The sequence below is a fragment of the Lissotriton vulgaris genome, chromosome 11 (genome assembly GCF_964263255.1).
Source record: "Lissotriton vulgaris chromosome 11, aLisVul1.2, whole genome shotgun sequence".
Lineage (NCBI taxonomy): Eukaryota > Metazoa > Chordata > Amphibia > Caudata > Salamandridae > Lissotriton > Lissotriton vulgaris.
In genome coordinates, this window is record NC_141699.1 from 95,585,310 (window position 1) to 95,603,398 (window position 18,089).

General features: G+C 45.7%; 1 protein-coding gene across 1 annotated transcript in view; it reads left to right on the top strand.

Annotated features, from left to right (window-relative positions):
* Positions 1 to 18,089, top strand: part of DDX51 (DEAD-box helicase 51) — a 171,939-nt gene that overhangs the window by 140,614 nt on the left and 13,236 nt on the right. Inside the window, exon 10 of the mRNA XM_086942761.1 lies at positions 2,813 to 2,928. Within this exon, the coding sequence (XP_086798887.1) occupies positions 2,813 to 2,928 (116 nt within the window). The remainder of the gene's footprint in view (positions 1 to 2,812; positions 2,929 to 18,089) is intronic.

An 18,089-nucleotide genomic window follows, 5' to 3' on the forward strand; every position in this document is an offset into this window, starting at 1 on the left:
TGCAACAACATGAACTGTTGCATGGCTAAACACTTATAAGGTTCCCAAAGACGAAACCTATTGGTTATGCCAATTCTTTTTTTCAATATTTCTCCTGCTTATCAGTAAGTTCACAGTGCCAGGGAACCATTCGCTCTATAGGCATTTATTAATGTATTTGTTTACTTTAAACTGGATTCCAGTAGGTTATAATTACTCATTTTAGCACTGATGTTTTTGAGGTAACACGAGCCATGTCTTCTCTGTGGATGGGACATGTTCAGAAACTTTAAGCCTCGGGATTTAGATTTCATGCTCTGATTGTTGTATGTTCTTACCCAGCCTTTGTTAGCACAGCCATTTAGTACATGGAACTAGAGTGTGCAGGTAAGACTGAAGACATGTGTGTATTCTCTCTCTCTCTTATATTATTTTCAACTGATTTTTGTGAGTGTCATTTTTAAACACAGAATATGACTGTCTGGAAACATGCTTTAGCTCGGTTTTCCTTTTTTGATTGAGTGTGTAATAAATACCTTTTAAATTTTTTATGGTGTGCTTTTTCAACTCCTTGGGAGAAACGTTTAAAAGTAGTATTTCCAGAAGAGGGCCGCCTGAACTTAGCAGAATACCTCACATATCATTGCTTTGCCATAATACATAGTGCGTTACTTCAGTGCTTTCCCATGGTGCCTCCTTTACAGTTCTGGAAATTTGTGTGGACTTTTTTCCATCACTTTTCAAACAGATAGTGCTATTATTTCTTACCAGAGCGCATCAAGGTGTTTCTTGTCACTACTAGAGAACAAAAGTAGGACTTGCATTTCAAAACAAATGCTCTTCTGTTTGTATCACATGGTGGACCAGGGATGCATTCTCTTTTAACACAGTTGGCTTAAGTTTCTGAGCAACAATATCCATTGTCTGTGTTCCTGATACAAAGGACGTTCACACAGTGTAAATGCTTCATTGACAACACATGTTGATTGATGTGCTATTATGTGTGTGTTTTCAGGAAATGTAGCTGGTGTGCTTGCAGCTAAGTTTGTGTATTTCACAGCAAAAGTAATTCAAGTTGTGTGTCTACCAAGTGTTAAGTATTAATGTACCTTTCAGGCTCCTCCAGTGGGAGTGTTTTAGGGAAGTGCATTAAGTATTTTTGCGTACCCCTGAAAGGTCTCTGTATGCACGGTATAAAGCAGTTCCCCTGCAGGAGTGTTTATTTGTAAAGCATACAATGTGTGCTCATTTTTTTGTCAGGCAGCATATTACTCTTGTTACTGTTTTGGTGCCTCTCATTCTCTTGGGCACTGGAAAACAGGAGTGGGGATAGTATTTAATGTTCTTTGTGGCTCTTGTGGCTAATGTTAATTTGATATGTACACATTTTAACTTTCAACTGCATGAGGTCCCTGTGGCTTCTTCCATTCCCACCCCTTGTCTGTTTTCCTTCTTCCTTTCATATCTCCTTTGTCAACTCCCATCTGTGTCGGTTCAAGCAAACACTAAACCAAAACACATGGGTAAAAAGCATTGTCATTAACCACGCCAATAGCGCTACCTCTCACAAATGCGAGACCTATTGCATTGCAAATGCTTGTTCTAAATTTGTCTAGAGTTTCTTCTTGAGTGTGTCTCTCATTTATTTACTCTTGCAACACTCTGCTCGTCCACACTACCACAAAACAGAGCATTAGGGATTATTAATTTAAGGCCTGTAAGCCAATTAGGGTCACCTGGGCTTTCTCCTGAGTACCAGATTTAGGTACACTACATAAAAAGCTAGATTCCTACAAACACCAGCAGCCGCATTGCATTTGATAATCGGAAATCGCTGAGGGGAACTGGGTGACTTGATGACATCATTTCTGGGATGATGATGGTGGTTACTGAGGATGAATGAGTGGATGAGTGTGTCGAATCAAGGGTCATTGGTGAGGGTACATTGTATGTTCAAGCAGGAGGTGTAGTCGGGTCCTCAGGCTTACAAAGAAAGTATTTTTCAATAAAATATGATAATTCTCAAAAAGCCCCTCATTATTGCAGAAAAGCTTCTGATAGCCACACATTTCAAATGTTGTTTACCTGGTATTTACTTTCTTAGTAGGAAGGTTGAACCCATGATAATCTAAGGCATGTGGTGAGCTACACAGTCCAACTCAAGAGCTCCCAAGGTGTCCCCTTTTTTATTCGGAGAACTTTCTCCGTAGGAATAGCAAAAGCAGAAGGTAACCTGCCCAGGGATACTGGATCTATAACATGTTAAATAAAACCAGCATAAACGGCTTAATACAACTAACATCACGGAGGTGCAGCTCTATATTCAATGTTACTTCTCCTCGCCACAAGTTTAAATTCTGTGTCACTTTGCGATAGTCTTTGCATTGGCTACTTTTTGTGTTTTTATTTCATTTTCTGTGCATTCTTGTTTGCTTTGTATATGAGCACACACGTACTGCCACAATTTTCAAAGTATATTTGATTTTGGATACCGAGGCCTTCGTGTAGTGGTTTAATTGCAATTCCTTTGGCCTTGCTCTATGAAGTGGCTCCATGATGGTGTTTTTATAAGAGCCATACATTCTGTTTTTTCTTGATGTTGATATGTCACTAATTGTTCTCACATGTGCAAATATATACAAACCCATTATTATTTTTAACAGCAGATGTTTTTTTTGCTTCTGTCACTGTGATGGTTAAAGACTGATTGCATTATAGATTAACATTTCTCCACCATTATTAAAGTTCTTTTCTCCTTTTTTAGCCTGGGCATGGGGTGTTTTGTGTTACTGTTACTAGCAAGCCACTACTTACTCATATCTGTCTCTTCCAGCAATTCTACGTGCCCTGCAACCTTAATGTGAAGCCCCTGATTCTGCTGCATTTTCTGGCCACCTTGAAGTACTCGCGGGTGCTGTGCTTCACCAATACCAAGCAAGCATCTCACAGGTGGGTGCTATTGCCTTATCCCATAGTGTTGCATGAGTAATCCTTAGACATTGCTTGTGTGTCCATGTGTTGACTGTTCACTTTGTTTACATATGTAGCCTCATTCCCCTTTTCTGCCACTGTTACCTCGGACTGACTCAGCCTTTCCCTGATGCAGTGCTTGACTTTTATCATAGGTTTGCAAAGAGTGGTCGGAAGGATGGGGTGAGTGGTGTTGGGAAGCTCTGCAATTTTTGGAGCGTAATCTTGGGGCAGAGAATTGGGCCAGCTGTGTGGGATGATGGGTAAAGTGATTTTGGGTTAAGTCTGCAAAATGTTAAACTGCGTGTTAGCGAGTAGAGTTTGAGATTGATTTTGGTGAGGAGAGGAGTTTGTGGAAGGTATAAGAAAATTGGGGAAGTAAGCTGTGAGGGTGTGGTAGGCATATCAGGGCTAGGAAAGTGGTGTAAATTAGAGTCGTTTTGGGAGGGTTTGGGGTGAGTCTTTGTGAAACCTGTTGGGCGATGGATGTCCATGGAGTTACAGAAAGCATTAGATTGACAGATTGTTTCCGTTGTCTAGTATCTTAGTACTCCCCAAGAAGGACTTTTTTTTTCTTTTTTTTTCCCTAATAGTAATTCCGGGACAAAGTTGTTCACTGACAGCATGACCGAATACTACTTCCCTGTTAAATATGCTACTACACTGCAGCATATGTCGCCGTGTGTATGCTCAAATCAAAAACATGACTGTAAATACCAACCAAAGCATACAAGGGTTCAGCATGTCAGATTTTGGGGTCCTATACCTTCTTGCGAGGGAGGATAGTGGCATATCCATGTTCTTTGATTGAGGCAGTATTTTGTAATTTTAATGTGCATGTATGTGTGGTGACATCTTTTGATATCTACTGCTTTTGTCATCATGACTCAGAATTGCTGATTTTGTAACTCTAAAACCAGTGCTGTGACCCCGAGAAAGACATTCTCAGGCAATATTAGCACTTTGTGACTAGGTATTAGAAATACAATGATCTCAGAGGTGCCTGAAAAAAATGTATTACAGCTTACATTTGTACAGCTTGTTTAAGTGGAATGCAGAACAGGCACGTTAGGAGTCTGGTCTTTGGACCGAAAAAATGTCATTCAGATTGTGGTGTCGTTCACCGAAGATTTAGATAGGGCAGCCGAGTGCTTCCATGACTGCATGCAACAGATGGGGAGCTGGATGTCTAACAACCATCTGAAGCATAAATCCGAGAAAACCGAGGTACTTCTCTTCGGTAATCATCAATTGTTCTGGTCTCCCAAATGGTGGCCTCGGGAAATGGGAGCTCTCCCGACTCCTGTCCCCAAAGTGAAAAATTTGGGAGTCCAATTTGCCGAGAAAGTTTCCTTTGTGGGACAATCTAATACTATCACCTCCTCCTGTTTCTTCTTATTCAAGTCACACAGGAAGGTTCTTCCTTTCATTCCTTTAAATTTGTGCAACGCAGTGATCACTGCACTCGTCATTTCTCAAAACTTGACTATTGCAATGGGCTGTTTCTTCCTGCCCAAATGAAAGGAAAGCATAAGCTTCAGATGGTCCAAAATGAGAAGCAAGATTATTTCTCGGGATCCCTTAACATCAGTTAGTCTCCCAATCTCTGCCCTCACTTCACTGGGTCCCTGTGAAAAAGCGGGTGACTTTCAAATCTTTGTGCATAGTCTTTAAAGCCCTTCTCCTCGAGGGTCCAGAATCTATCAAACAGCTTTTTCAATGGTACAGTCCATCCAGAACTTTAAGATCATCCTCTCTGGCTAATTTGGTTGTGCCTAAAATCAAAAAAGCCACTTGGGAGGCAAGAGTTTAGCTGTGGCTACTGCCAAACTATGGAACTCGATACCCCTCAAGCTAAAATGTATCAATAACCAATTTACCTTTCGCAAGACTCTTAAAACATATTTGTTTAATAATTAGTAGGGTCTTCATGTTTCTTTTCTTTCGTGGCTTCCTTATTTCTATGTTTGGTTAAAGTACTGTTTTTGCTGTTCTTACCGGCCAGAAGGTCTTAGCACCTAGACACCTATGGGTATTAGTGCGCTTTAAAATAACAATTTCATTTCGTTTTTTGTTTTTTGATATATCACACATTGACATGTCAGGTAAAAGTATATGCAGAGAACTGTGATGAACCAGTGGAGGGCCCAAACAATAGGTCAGATGTCATGAGCTGTGTTAGCAGTCTGGTTTTAATCCAGTTGCCTTTTATTTCTGTCCAAGGTGTTTTATGAGGCAGTAGTTCAGTGGGATAGGGCAGACACAATGCCTTTGGCTCTTTACCTAATTTTACATTGATCATGCCTTTATTCCAATTGCTCATCTGCCATTCACCTTAGCGGGGGTTGCTAAGCTAACATCTCAACCTTCTGTAGTAAGAGGTTCATGTGCTTCTCCTCATAGAAGCAATAGAGGCTGTGCCCCTTCAACATAGGGCAAGGGAGTCTACTCCCTGTACTTACTCATCCTCAAAAAGGACAGCTCCCTCAGGCCACCCTGTCAAAAGATTTCCTCATGACCACTCTGCAGGGCATTATCCCTCTGCTGCAACAAGGCAAATACATGACCCCTATTTCCACGTACCTATCCACCCTGATAAGCACCTCATGAGGTACCTCCGATTAATGATATGTAAACAACTCTACTGATTCAAGGTTTGGCCTTTCAGAGGTACCACGGCCTGAAAGGTTTTTACAAAATGTCTTGCAGTGATATTTACCCATCTCGGCAGGGGAGACACCCTAGCTAGACAATTGACTGATCAAGAGCGCAGGCAGGCAGCAGTGCCCAACCCACACTCTAGCTGCTATCTCCCTGCTCCACAGCCAGGTCCCATATTCAGCTCCTCCCTCCAAGTTTAACCCTTCCCAGGATCCATTCCAAATGACACCGCAGTCAAGACATGCACACACCAATAGTGATTAGTGGCAATCCAGCAGCTAATGCCTCTTTTCTTGCTAAATTGTCAACTTGCAGTCAGAACAGCCATGTGTCTTTTAGAGATTGCCTCTTGCATAGCCACAGTTCCCCATACCAGACTCCATATACATCTGTTACAGGAGTGTCTCTCAGCACAGGAGGTCACAAGCGGAGGGTCACTTGGAAGATCTTGTTTTGAGTAAGGGCAGTTCCCATGGTTCTCTGCTGTAGTGGAAAAGAAGCAATCTGCTGCAGGGCAGCTCCTTTATGGACCCAATTCTGCAACCCACTATTACCATGGACTCGTCACTCTGGTGGGAGAGTGCATCTCCTCAATACAACAGGGGTTGTGGTCTTCTCAACAACAGGGTCACCACATCAGTTACTTAGAGCTCTTAGACATTCACCTAGCTCTGAAAATATTCTTTCAAGACATGCAAGGTAGTAGTAGTTAAAATAGATAACATAACTGCCATGTACTATCTACAGAAGCAGGCCAGCATGCATTCTCAGCAGCAGCACAGCAGATTTGGCATTGGGTGATACACCTCCTAGTGGGATGTCTTCCAGGGGTGGACAATGAAGTTGCAAAAAATGCTCATCAACAAGTCCATAAGTGGGAGCACCACCCACAAGTCGTACTCCTATATGTCTGTCAGTTGTGTGTTTCACACATAGATGTGTTCGCCACTCATGACAACACAAAATACCACAACTTCACTACAGTTTTCCTTACGCTCAGTCCATGGGCAATGCTGCATGGATGAACTAGAAAAAAAACGCTTTGGAGGAGTAATTTTTTTTTTTAAACTTTATTGTTTAGTTAATTAAAACCATAACAATTTGATGAATGTCACACACAAATATAAAATTTACAAATTTGTCGTTAAAAAATGTTACAATGTTAAAAAGTTCAAAGCATTAATTGTTCATATTGTTTTTATACGTTTCTCAAATGCCTGCAAGAACTTCACCAGCTTGCAGTCTATTCTTGGAGCAGTAGTATCCAGGCTTCCAATAATGGCTGATCTACATGTTCGTAGTTTCATGGACCGATAACTTTCCTTTAGGTGTGACCGTTCCTTGGATAGCATCTTACAGTGACAAATTATGTGTATTAGGTCCTCTTTAGGGCTACCACACAGTCGACAAGAAACGTCGTCAAGCATTTTCCAGGCAGGTTCATTTGCTCGTGTGGGAAAGTCACCAAGTCTCAACGCCATCAGCTTTTTCTTAATAAAAATAGAGTAAGTTGTTTCCAGGTATTTTGCAGCTGTCAATGTCTTATAGCCATTTATCACAGCCCATGAGTGGGAACGATGGGAGAACATTTCTTTGTCCAAGATTAACGAATGAAGTTTGGCCACTTTATTTAGGGTCTGTTTTAGGACAACAAATGACAGATTATTATCCCATAGGGTTTTTGAGCAGGTTGTCTCCAAAGCTTGCATGAGAAATTGATTTGCTTTGGAATTCTTTTGGGAATTAAACTCTTGCCATAGGTAGGTATTCAGATTGTTATTACTTGCTTTTTGCTTGATCTGATACCAGACCTTAATATAAGAGTATTGTCTCCCCGATATTTCGTTTTTTAGTCCAAATTCAAGTCGTAATTGCGCTGGTGATGTCGTGCGTGGGAGACGTAATACTTTTTTGTATATTTTAGTTGTCAGGGTGTTTAGTAGGTCGGCATCCTTTCCGTGCATTGCAACACTTTGGAGGAGTAAGAAGCGTAAATAAAGGTTAGAGCCCTCAGCCTCTCTATGCTTGCGACAATATGACTAGAGAGGGTTGCCTTGGCTACTTAATCCTGTTATTGTCTGCGAGATTGTTGAGTGGCCCAACCAATATCTCATTAAGGTGTAAGCTTAATTTCCAAGGTAAATCAGTGAAATCACTCCAACCTCATAGGATATATTGTCGACTCCACACCCACATGTACCACTTGTGGCTTCCTTCATTATCGGACTGACGGGCTCAACGCATTTGTAAGCAGAGGGCTTGAGCTATTTGTTTAGGGATTTTATGAATATTAAAATTGCCTGCCGGATCCTACTATCTTTATTAATGGTTGGTCCTTTGGCAAGACTAAAAACAATGCGATGTCATGCGGTGTAACGACCCTATACATATGAGGTTGCCATTGAAATGCCCTGTGGGTCAGTCGGCATACTTCAGGATCATATACTGTGCAAAGCCTGAAGTACTAAACTAGCTAGTTGCAGCCATATTGATCAGTCTTCTTACTTAATTTGTGTAAAAGGCATGCACACAACTTATGCAGACCAATTTTGTGGACCTTTTCCTTTTGTTATGGTCTGAACTAAAAGAGAGAGAAATCTCATGTCACACTAGTAACACGTATGTTCCATGATTATACGTATTATCTCCCATTCCCATGCTATTGTACTACTCGTCATGCACACACGTGTTGAAAACCCTCACTCAGTAAGAATATTTACAAATACAAACATTTAAGAAGACATAAAAGGCACGCAGTGAAATACAGTGACATCTGCAAGCAAACGGCGAAAATCACTTAATAGCACCAAAAAGTAGATGCACCATGTGGGAGGGCAACCACACAGTTGGAGAATGCACCAGCAGGGTGCAGAATCTGTGGAGAGAAATGGAGAACGCTCCCTTTAGATTCTATTTCAAATGCCACTATATGTTTGCCCAGAGGAAAACCACCAAGTCTGGTCCCTCTGCTTGCTGAGAGACCATAGCACCTTAGGCTGCAAGGTGTGCTCCTAGTTCCTCCTGAAGATACTGAATACTAAAGCCAAGCACAGACAGGTACACTCTGTCACCATTCAGATGCAGAAGAAGGGGAGCCCATTGTTGAGAGAGTTGGGACTGTTGAGTGAGGAGGACAATATTGGCACAGAGGTTGCATAATCTGAAGGGTCTGATGCTGAGCAAGAAGTTGTTGACTTGGAGCCACATGTCCCATCGAAGAGACCTAATAAGAGAGAACTCTGATAATGCCCTCTGATAACGAGCAAAAACAAGGGAGAGCTGTCCATAAATTGTCAAACTTGAAGTCCCCCAAGAATGCCTCGGTACCGAAAGCCTACAAGACGTCCCCAGTGCCATAGTCCCCCTTAGGGCGTCCCCGGTGCCAAAGTTCCCCACAGGGCATCCCTCGGCGCCAGCGTCCCCCGCAGGGCATCCCTCGGCACCAGCGTCCCCCGCAGGGCATCCCTCGGCGCCAGCGTCCCCCGCAGGGCATCCCTCGGCGCCAGCGTCCCCCGCAGGGCATCCCTCGGCGCCGGCGTCCCCTGCAGGGCGTCCCTCGGCGCCAGCGTCCCCTGCAGGGCGTCCCTCGGCGCCAGCGTCCCCCGCAGGGCGTCCCTCGGCGCCAGCGTCCCCCGCAGGGCGTCACTTGGCGCCAGCGTCCCCCGCAGGGCGTCACTTGGCGCCAGCGTCCCCCGCAGGGCGTCCCTCGGTGCCAGCGCCCCCCCCCCCCCCCCGCAGGGCGTCCCTCATGCCAGTGTCCCTCGCAGGGCGTCCCTCGGCACCAGCGTCCCCTGCAACGCAGTCCTCGGCGCCAGAGTCCCCCGCTGGGCGACTAGACTATGATTGAAGTCAAAAGGAATGACTCAAAGCTGAAATAACGGCAGTTCTAAGTAGAATAAAGATTTTTATGCATCCCTTCTGGAATTTCCAACCTGTTGGAAAGTTTCAGGGAACCAAGATGAGAAGAGACAGGAGGTCGAACTGGAGCCACCGACCATGACAGAGTCTCAAGAGGAAGAACAAGAAGTCTTCTTCTACCAAGAGCTCAACAAGGACCAGAGATTATTCCCAGTCATCGAAAGACTCAACCAGTGGCAGGACCTAGACGCCAACTCATCGGAAGAAGGGTTGTCTCCTATCCCTTGAGGTCATCTCCTCCAAATGTAATTGCTATGTATAACTCAGTGTTTAGAAGGGCGCCAGGCAGGTTTGGAGTCCAAGTCAAGTAAGAGAAGGCACAGACATGCTTTCTCCTTAAAATCCTCATATTGTAGCAAAGCAGAAGATAATGCTTCCTGATGCTCTCCAGCACTCTGGATCAAGAAGGAGGCTATGAGAGAGCAAGCAGCTTGCAAGGCTGTAACCCAGAGGGTCGCGTAAATAAATATAAGCACTCCTCCAAGGACCCACTCGGTAGCATAACTAGATTGTTTGCACTAACCATCTTTCAGTGGTGTCCTTTCTTACTGCCAATCCTTTACTAGAGTGTGCGAAAGAGGGGGATAGGATGTAGCCTTACGGCTAGTGCTGTCAATCTCGAAGTTGGGGAGCCAGGTTTGAGTCTCCGCATCGACGCTCAACATCTTGTAATTCTTGGCAAATCACATAATCTCCCCTTGCCTAACAAAAATGAATGTGTGTAGCAGCACTCCAGCACCCTCATAAATCGATACACTCACCAACACTGGGGAAAAAATGGGAAAGCTGATGAAACATCTCCCCGAGCGAATCCAAAGGGAAGCATCTGCACTAGTAGAAGAGTGGAAGACCATCGGTAACAAGTGTCTGCAGTCTGCCCTTGACGCCGCAGGCACACCACCAGCAGACAGATGGTCACAGGCACAGCCCTGAGGAGGCATGCCTGGCAGCTGTTTTTACGGTAAATATCCCTTCACTGGAGAACACATGCAACTACTAAAAAAAGTAAATGGCACGGCGAATGCCATGGCATTGATGCAGTTTCGAAACCACCAACAGAGGGGGACAACCCCCATGAGGTGACTAACTGGAAGGGGAAATTACCAACAGAGGGTGACAGCCCCCATGAAGGGACTAACTGGAAGGGGAAATTTTAGTTTAAACAGGTGCAACCAGTCTCGAATGGCTCTGATCCTGATTGTTCTGCAGTGGGCAAAACAAATGTGATGCTTGGACCTGCTGGAGAAGGCACAAGGAAATATAAAAAGGCTACCAGCAAACAAGACCTCCTCTACATGCAAGGCGGGAAAATCCACCACCTAGAGGCAAGGAACCTGAGCCTAGTGGCCTATATCCTGAAGACATAGAGTTTGGATGCTTTTGTGAGAAGTTAGCCTGGCATATGATGTCCACTAGTTCTAGTGGGCACCTTGCACCAGTCTAATCGACTCTTATTGATGGTGGTTGTAAAGTCAACCTTATAGAAAGCTATCCTAGTGGTAGCATGAACCAGCAGTTTTCAGGCTAAGACTTCAGTAGGCGAGTTAAGCAAGTTGTTTTACCATATATAATCCCTTGAATACCAAGTGAAAGGACATCACACAAGGTATATATCAAATATATATGTATTTAATCTAAACAAAACCCCTCTGCACTCTTTATGAGGTCAGAGGTAAAAATACAATACAAGTCACACAGTTAATACACAATAAGTTGCACAGTATACGTTATGCCCTAGGGGCCTCACTAACCATATACTAAGAAAGTGGTATAAGTACCACGTGGGAGTTAGAAAGCAGGCCTAGGGCCTGTAGAATCGCTGGGGCTACACTAAGCGACCAAAGGATAAGACGTAGGAGACCCACAGGAGTCGCGTGCAGTGTCTAAACACCGGCGCAGGCTCCTATTGACTTTCTATGGAGTTCGTAAAAGTTACAAGTTAAGGACACTTCCGGATGGACTAGGACGGAACCCTTTTAGACTTAGACACTAGGAGGGCCAATACCCTCGAGACTATCAGAGTACTCGTGTTACCTCACCCACGGAAGCCGGGTGCATAGGTGTCTTTTGATGTCGGGTTTCATCATCGTTTTCTATGGAGAGCTGCAAGGAAGTGCTGCAGGCGACCAGAGGAAATGTGTCCTGGTGGATCCAAGGGTGGATCGGAGATGTGAAGAACCTGAAAGCAGAGGGGACAGAGCCTGGGTCACTCGCCAGGAACCAGGAACTAACCAGGCGATGTCGGGTGCTTTAAGGTGAAGAAGGCGAGTTTGTCTCTTCAGCCACGAGGTCCAGGAGGCCTCGACGATGACCAGGAGCTGGATTCGAGCTGCCCCACGATGGATCTAGATGACTGCAGCGTCAGTATCCGGATTGGACCCAACAAGCCTTGGCAACCGCAACCCACGCAGGATGTCGAGATTCGCTCAGTTGCAGACCAGCAAGGTCTGTGGCGCTTCTCCATTGCAAGATGGATAGTGCAAACAATCTAGTTATGCTACCAAAAAGCAGCCGCATGTTCGGAGGAAAGACAGAGAGCATATTCCACAAGGTAAAAAGGAGCCACGGTGGCATTCCTGGCAAACGTGCCAATAAGCGACATATGTATCTCAGCCACATGGTCATCAGTCTATGCCTTCACAAAACATGTGCGGACATCCAAATGAACAAAGAGTCACAAGTGGGACAGAGAGTACTACACCATCCCTTTGCAAGCACAACCTAATTTTAATCCCACCTCCAAGAGTGACCAAAGATACTGCTACAAAATTCAGAAAAAGATTTGTGCTGCAAAACGAGATGGTGCACTAGGAGTAGTTTTGCAGCTTGAAGAATTTACTGGATTCATATGTAACCATCCACCTCCCTGGAAAATGAGGAAAAACAAAGAGGGTTTGATACGGCGATACCAAGTACAAGTAAAAGTCACCTAAGAAGGAAAAAAAACGAATCTTAAAGAGGGCGACCATACACGAGGGCTTCGGGGGCGTATGTCTGATATCCTGGGAGGACGGACATAGCACCAAATGGCCACAGCCAACACCCATCCACAAAAAAAGGCAAAGACGATGATTCCGGACCCACACACTAAGTGTCGGAACAATGCACAGCATGCGAGTCCAGAAAATACAATCCTACTCCTACTTTCAAATCGGGATTAGCTTACACTTCTATACACTTTCACCTGGCTGCTATTACTGCGTTTTTACGCAATAGGGAACCCTTCTCATTATATGGAATTCCATCACGTTAACTTTTATGGACAGATTTGGAGTTCCTCCACGCAGGGTTCCTCCTACTCCCCCAACAACTCCCCCGGCTCCCATTTCCGTCCCTCTTCCAGTCTGGAACCTAAGTGTGTGCTTACAAGACTTTTGGGTCCTTCGTTTGAACATTAGGTTTGCACTTTGCAGTTCCCCTCTTGGAAAGTAGCCTTCCATAAAGCTATTCTGTCTTTCTGGCATATTAATAGGGTTCTTGGTTTTCAGTTGAAACATATTTTAACAGATAAATCAACACCAAAGGGGATATTGGTTTTTTTAGTAGAAGCTGGAAAAAAGTTTTTCTGTACTTTTATTTCTTTGGTGGCCTCTGGTGTCAAATAGTATAACTGCAGCCCCTACCTACAAGCACTTTTCTGTAATGGAAACAATACTCAATACTGCTGTTCGTAGATTTTCATTTTGATCACTTAAAACGCATATTTTAACACAGAGAAGCATCAGGGGCTATATCATGAATATGTTCAGTGCCGAACTGCAATACAATGAAGTCCATGAGCTAGTTTCTGGTTTTGGTGAAACTCTATTGCTTCCCATGCATACATTAGCTCAGAAAATGTATGAGCTGAGTATTTAAGCTGTAGACAATACAGCTCGTAGTTTCCTAGTATGAACTACAGATGGAGCAGCTATCCAAGTTGCATTGAACAATTTTACCTGGGAATATGGAGAATGCAACATTTTGAAAGGGCAAATTCAATGCAAGGGTTCAAACAAGGGAGTTAGGGGAGAGGTGTTCAAGATGGTGACTGGAGCGGCTGTGATGTGCAGAGCTCCTCGGGAGGCCCACTCTAGAGTCCTGCAGAATCCGTGCTTCGCCCTTCCCTACCCAAGCATGACGTAAGCCCGGGTTTTGCGTGGGGGTGGAGTGCATAGAGCTCGCAACGTGGCACCTGTGATTAGGAAAACTTCTGCTGGTAAATTGCCTTCTCGGGCAGCCAGCTGCTGGTTCGCCTACTCTGAGTGAGGTTACACTTGGAAGTGAGCGGTGGAGCTTGGCGGCCAAATCCCGTGGTTGGTGAGACAGTGCCAGTCGGAACTCCTTGCTGCTAGTATACTTCTGGAGTGCTGGAGAGGTCCCAGGCGGACTGCAAGCCCTGTGCTGCTTCTGAGCCCAGCCCTTGGGAGCTGCATGGCCGGGGCCACAGATGATGTAGAGGTGGGGGCAGTCTGTGCTCTTGCGGTCCAGTCCCAGAAAGCTGGGCCGGGGCCTTGCTCTCTACTTTGCGCTACATCTGCCAGGATGGTGAGGTGAGGAGTCGGACCCAGAGGCATCTCTCCATTGCCAGCCCTCCACTCCCTCGTCTCACACCCCCACTCTGGTGTCTCCAGAACTGTACCCCACAGCTTGAGTACAGCCTAATACCCATCTTCTTGCCTCAGCTATGGACACCGCAGGGCGCCGACTTCTGAATTTGTTGGGATCCTGTGGAGGTCGCCTTGGCTGCCTGCGCCGCATGGAAGCATTCTCGCCCTGGATTTGAACTAGGCCTAGTGGGAGGCCAACATTCGCCCTATATATTGTGTGGTACCCTCTGTTGTGCAGGTACGTGGTGCTGGGGAGGACCAACTGGGCACATGCTAACCTCTCACTCTACATCTACAGGTGTGACTCTACGATCTGCCATTCCAACGGATTTGCACATGTGTCGAAGATGGTAGGATATAGCACTCTGCATTGCCACCTGCCCTGGTGCTGTGCCTCACCCGAATGAAGTGGTAAAACCTAAGCAGGCCAAACTTACAGCGAACAGGGACATTATGAACTTAATCGAGATGCCGACTCCCACGACCAGCTGAGTACTCTGGAATCTACCTTGGAAAAAAACACTCAAGACTATTCGAGGAGAACCTGCAAGCATTCCAAAACATTAGGGCTTCTCTCAAATCCAAAATAGATGCGGTCACCCTTGAGTTGAACCTTCTCTGGACATATCACAAAAAGCCAGTTGAAAGGGTTGTTGAGACGGAGTCCTCACTTACTTAGATGCGGCCCACATTGTAGGAAGTGCAATCAGAGCTTTGCCTCCACCGAACAAAAGTTTCCCACTTGCACCCCTGAGCCGAAGATGTGGATGGACGTTCTTGGCTCAACAACATACCCCTATTGGGTTTTCCTGAGCACTCTGAGGGCCCCAATATGGAGCTGTTCCTGAAAAGCTAGCTATCAGACACAGTGCTGGGGTGATCGCCTCCCCAAGTTCTTCGAATGAGCACATTGCATGCCGGGGTGACCAGTGCTGCATGGCTCAAATCCCTGACCAGTGATTGCCATTAGTAAACTTTAGAGACCGGAATTCATTCTACAGCCCTTCACAACTAAAGGCCCATGGCCTTAGAAGGGGGCTGAAAATACATTGTGTTCATACTGCAGTTTTGTGGAGTGCACTCCATGTTAATAGTTTTCAACATTTTATGATACTCCAAGGTAAATATATGTGGCGTGCGACCTTGGCACACGCTCCGTCCGTGCAAGTGAATATCCACGAACAAGCTCCAGCCACGTCTGGCTTAGTGAGCGCCAAGATGCACAGCCAAAAAAGGCCACCATCAATCAAATTATGCCCGCTTCTTACTTTATTCAGCTTTTATTTAAATTTTAGTGCAATTCATTTTCCAGTTTCATTCATCTTTTTTTCCTTCTGTTTCAACTGCTGATATATGGCTTTCCTCAAGCACGCTGTAATTCACTGCTCTTCATAGCCCAATATAGCAGGTAAATTTCAATGCATTTTGGGCATGAGCGCCCTTCCTCAAGGGTAACTATAATAAAAGACATGCTGTCAATATCATCTTTAACTAGTTAAAACTCAATAACATCAGCAGAATTGTATAGTAATGCACTTTTTGTCCTTCAAGCAGAGTGCTACCTAACAGTGAAATTAATTCCCTGAGTGAGAGAACACCAGGACCCCTTGTAGCAAGAAGAGCCCATGAGAGTCCAATCGAGGCTCCAACTACACCAAATCCAAGCAGCTTTCGAGGGATGTTCACACAGCAGAGACCACTTCCAGAGTGGGCCAGATGTCTTGATTTTGCCGCCCTCAATCAGCGAGACCGACAACCGCAAGGTTCCAAGGCGCATAGAGCCCAGCTGACCTTTCCTGTCTGCACCGAGCGCCCCAGCCCGGTTACAAATGAACCGACTGTGCTCCCTTGTCCCCCCGAAGCCTTTGAGCAGAGGATGCTTGTTTCCAGTCAGGGAGGGCCTGGCAGTTCGAGCTGGACTGTTCCCATTGGGAACAGGGTCAAGACTGATGTGCATATGGCTGTGTCCAAACTGGAATGGCACGGTGAGCAAAAAAACTATGGATTTAGGCCCAGATCTCTGTACTGGGGTGAATGTATGACATTGTTCTGCATTCTGTCCATAAATTGTTCTTTTTGCAATTGTCACCCCGAGTGGGACGGGTATGCCCAGACGTGGGTCCCGTGCTCTCCATGCCACTGGAGTCAAGCTATCCTGGCTGATGAGGGCTGAAAGCCCGAAACCGGTCTGTTAGACACGGGTAGCGTGGTGCAGAGCGGTCGGGCCAAACTCCGAAGGAAATGTGTAAAGCATCCACGCAGCACACACAGGGGACACACAAGGCACACTACAAAAAGAGACCACACCAGTTTAGGTGAAAAACAGTATGTGTATTGTAACATATACACATCAGAAGGGAATCATAGGTGCAGATAAACTGTGCCAGCCGGCACTGGGGAATAATTCACAGGGGGACTATATACAGGGAGCGCCAATCGGGCCTCTACCAGAACCGTCATAAGTCCAAGGATAACTGAAAGTACATAAGCAATCAAGGGATGACGGCCAGTAGTGCTGGCAAAATCCTGAACTTATCAACCTCCCATTAGCCTGAGAGCCTCGGGCCTAAACAGGTTAGCATTGGCAACATTGCCATAAACACTAAAGCATTATCTTCAGGCACAATCCTGTGGGCATAAACATGTGAACATTAGGCATATTATGTAAAAAGACCATCGGTGTAAGGGCCTCCACACATTTGCATAAATCCTGGTAACCTCACATTAAACATGTTTATTTATTTATTTATTTAATTTATGTATTTAATGGTTTTGTATGCTCATTGGCATCATCATACACATAGATTCAATATTAGGCAGAACTCCAACAATGTAATCCTGCGGTCAGAAAACATTATCATTAGCTTTAGGTAGGACCATAGAACACCCTTGCATGGCTCGAAGTATAACGTAGGGCCTAAAACCCTCATTAACATAAACGGCATTAGCAATGGCGTTAGTATTAGGCCTTAAACACACTATGCACCACCATAACCTTAGCAGTGGGCAACATCATGAGCATTTCACTATGCATTACATCAGGGCATCAAATCATAAGCCTGAGACATCAACCATAGAAAAGAGCGTTAGGCACATTAGTATAAACGCATTACCATGTGGGCCTGACGGCATGAGTCCTCACTAGCATCAAGTGGGCATAAAGCCTCCTTGGCATAAGTGACGGGTCCTTAGGCGAACATCACAAACATAGAGGCAACCCCAGCATAAACAACACCTAAGGTGTGACGTCAGCTATGAGCCTCCTTAACAGTGGGCATGGCACCACCACTTGTCCTTAGGTATGAGACACATTATGCACTACACCATCAGCAGGGTGAGCCTCTCACCAGCGAGCCCTCGGGCGGCACATTAGGCCCAAACATGATGCGTCTTCTTAGACGTAAACCCCATCAGATTAGGCATGAGTCATGAACATAAACCCAGGGATGACCTCGGGGAAGAGCGTCAGGCCTCAACACCCTAGCACCTGGCCTTTCTGAACCCTGTTGACCCCCTGAAGAAACACGTTGCAGCGGGCCGCACTGCGGCGCCGCTGTGTAGCCCCCGGGGCACTGTGGCCCGGTCCGTGGTGCATTAGTCAGAGCCCAGCACCACTCACCACTCCTTGGGGACTGGGCAGGTGAGTCCTCCGCCGGCGCAGCTCACTGGTGCCAGAAGCAGCCTGGCTCAGTGTCCCGATGCCCCTGTGAGCACCAACGCTGCACCCAGGGAGCTCCACAAGCACCTGGGGACTCCTTGCGCCGCTCCTCCTCTTCAGCCGGACTTCCTCTGATTCTATTCTCGTTGCACGGGGCTCTCAAGAGCCCGGCTGGGCGCCTCACTCCACCCGGACCACCCCTTGTGAGGCCCGGGACTTCTGGTTCTGGGGGGATGAGCGAAAAAATTCAGGAAAAAGGGCCAAGTCCAACACGGTCCTAGGATGCTTGTTTCTAGTCCATGGAGGACCTTGCC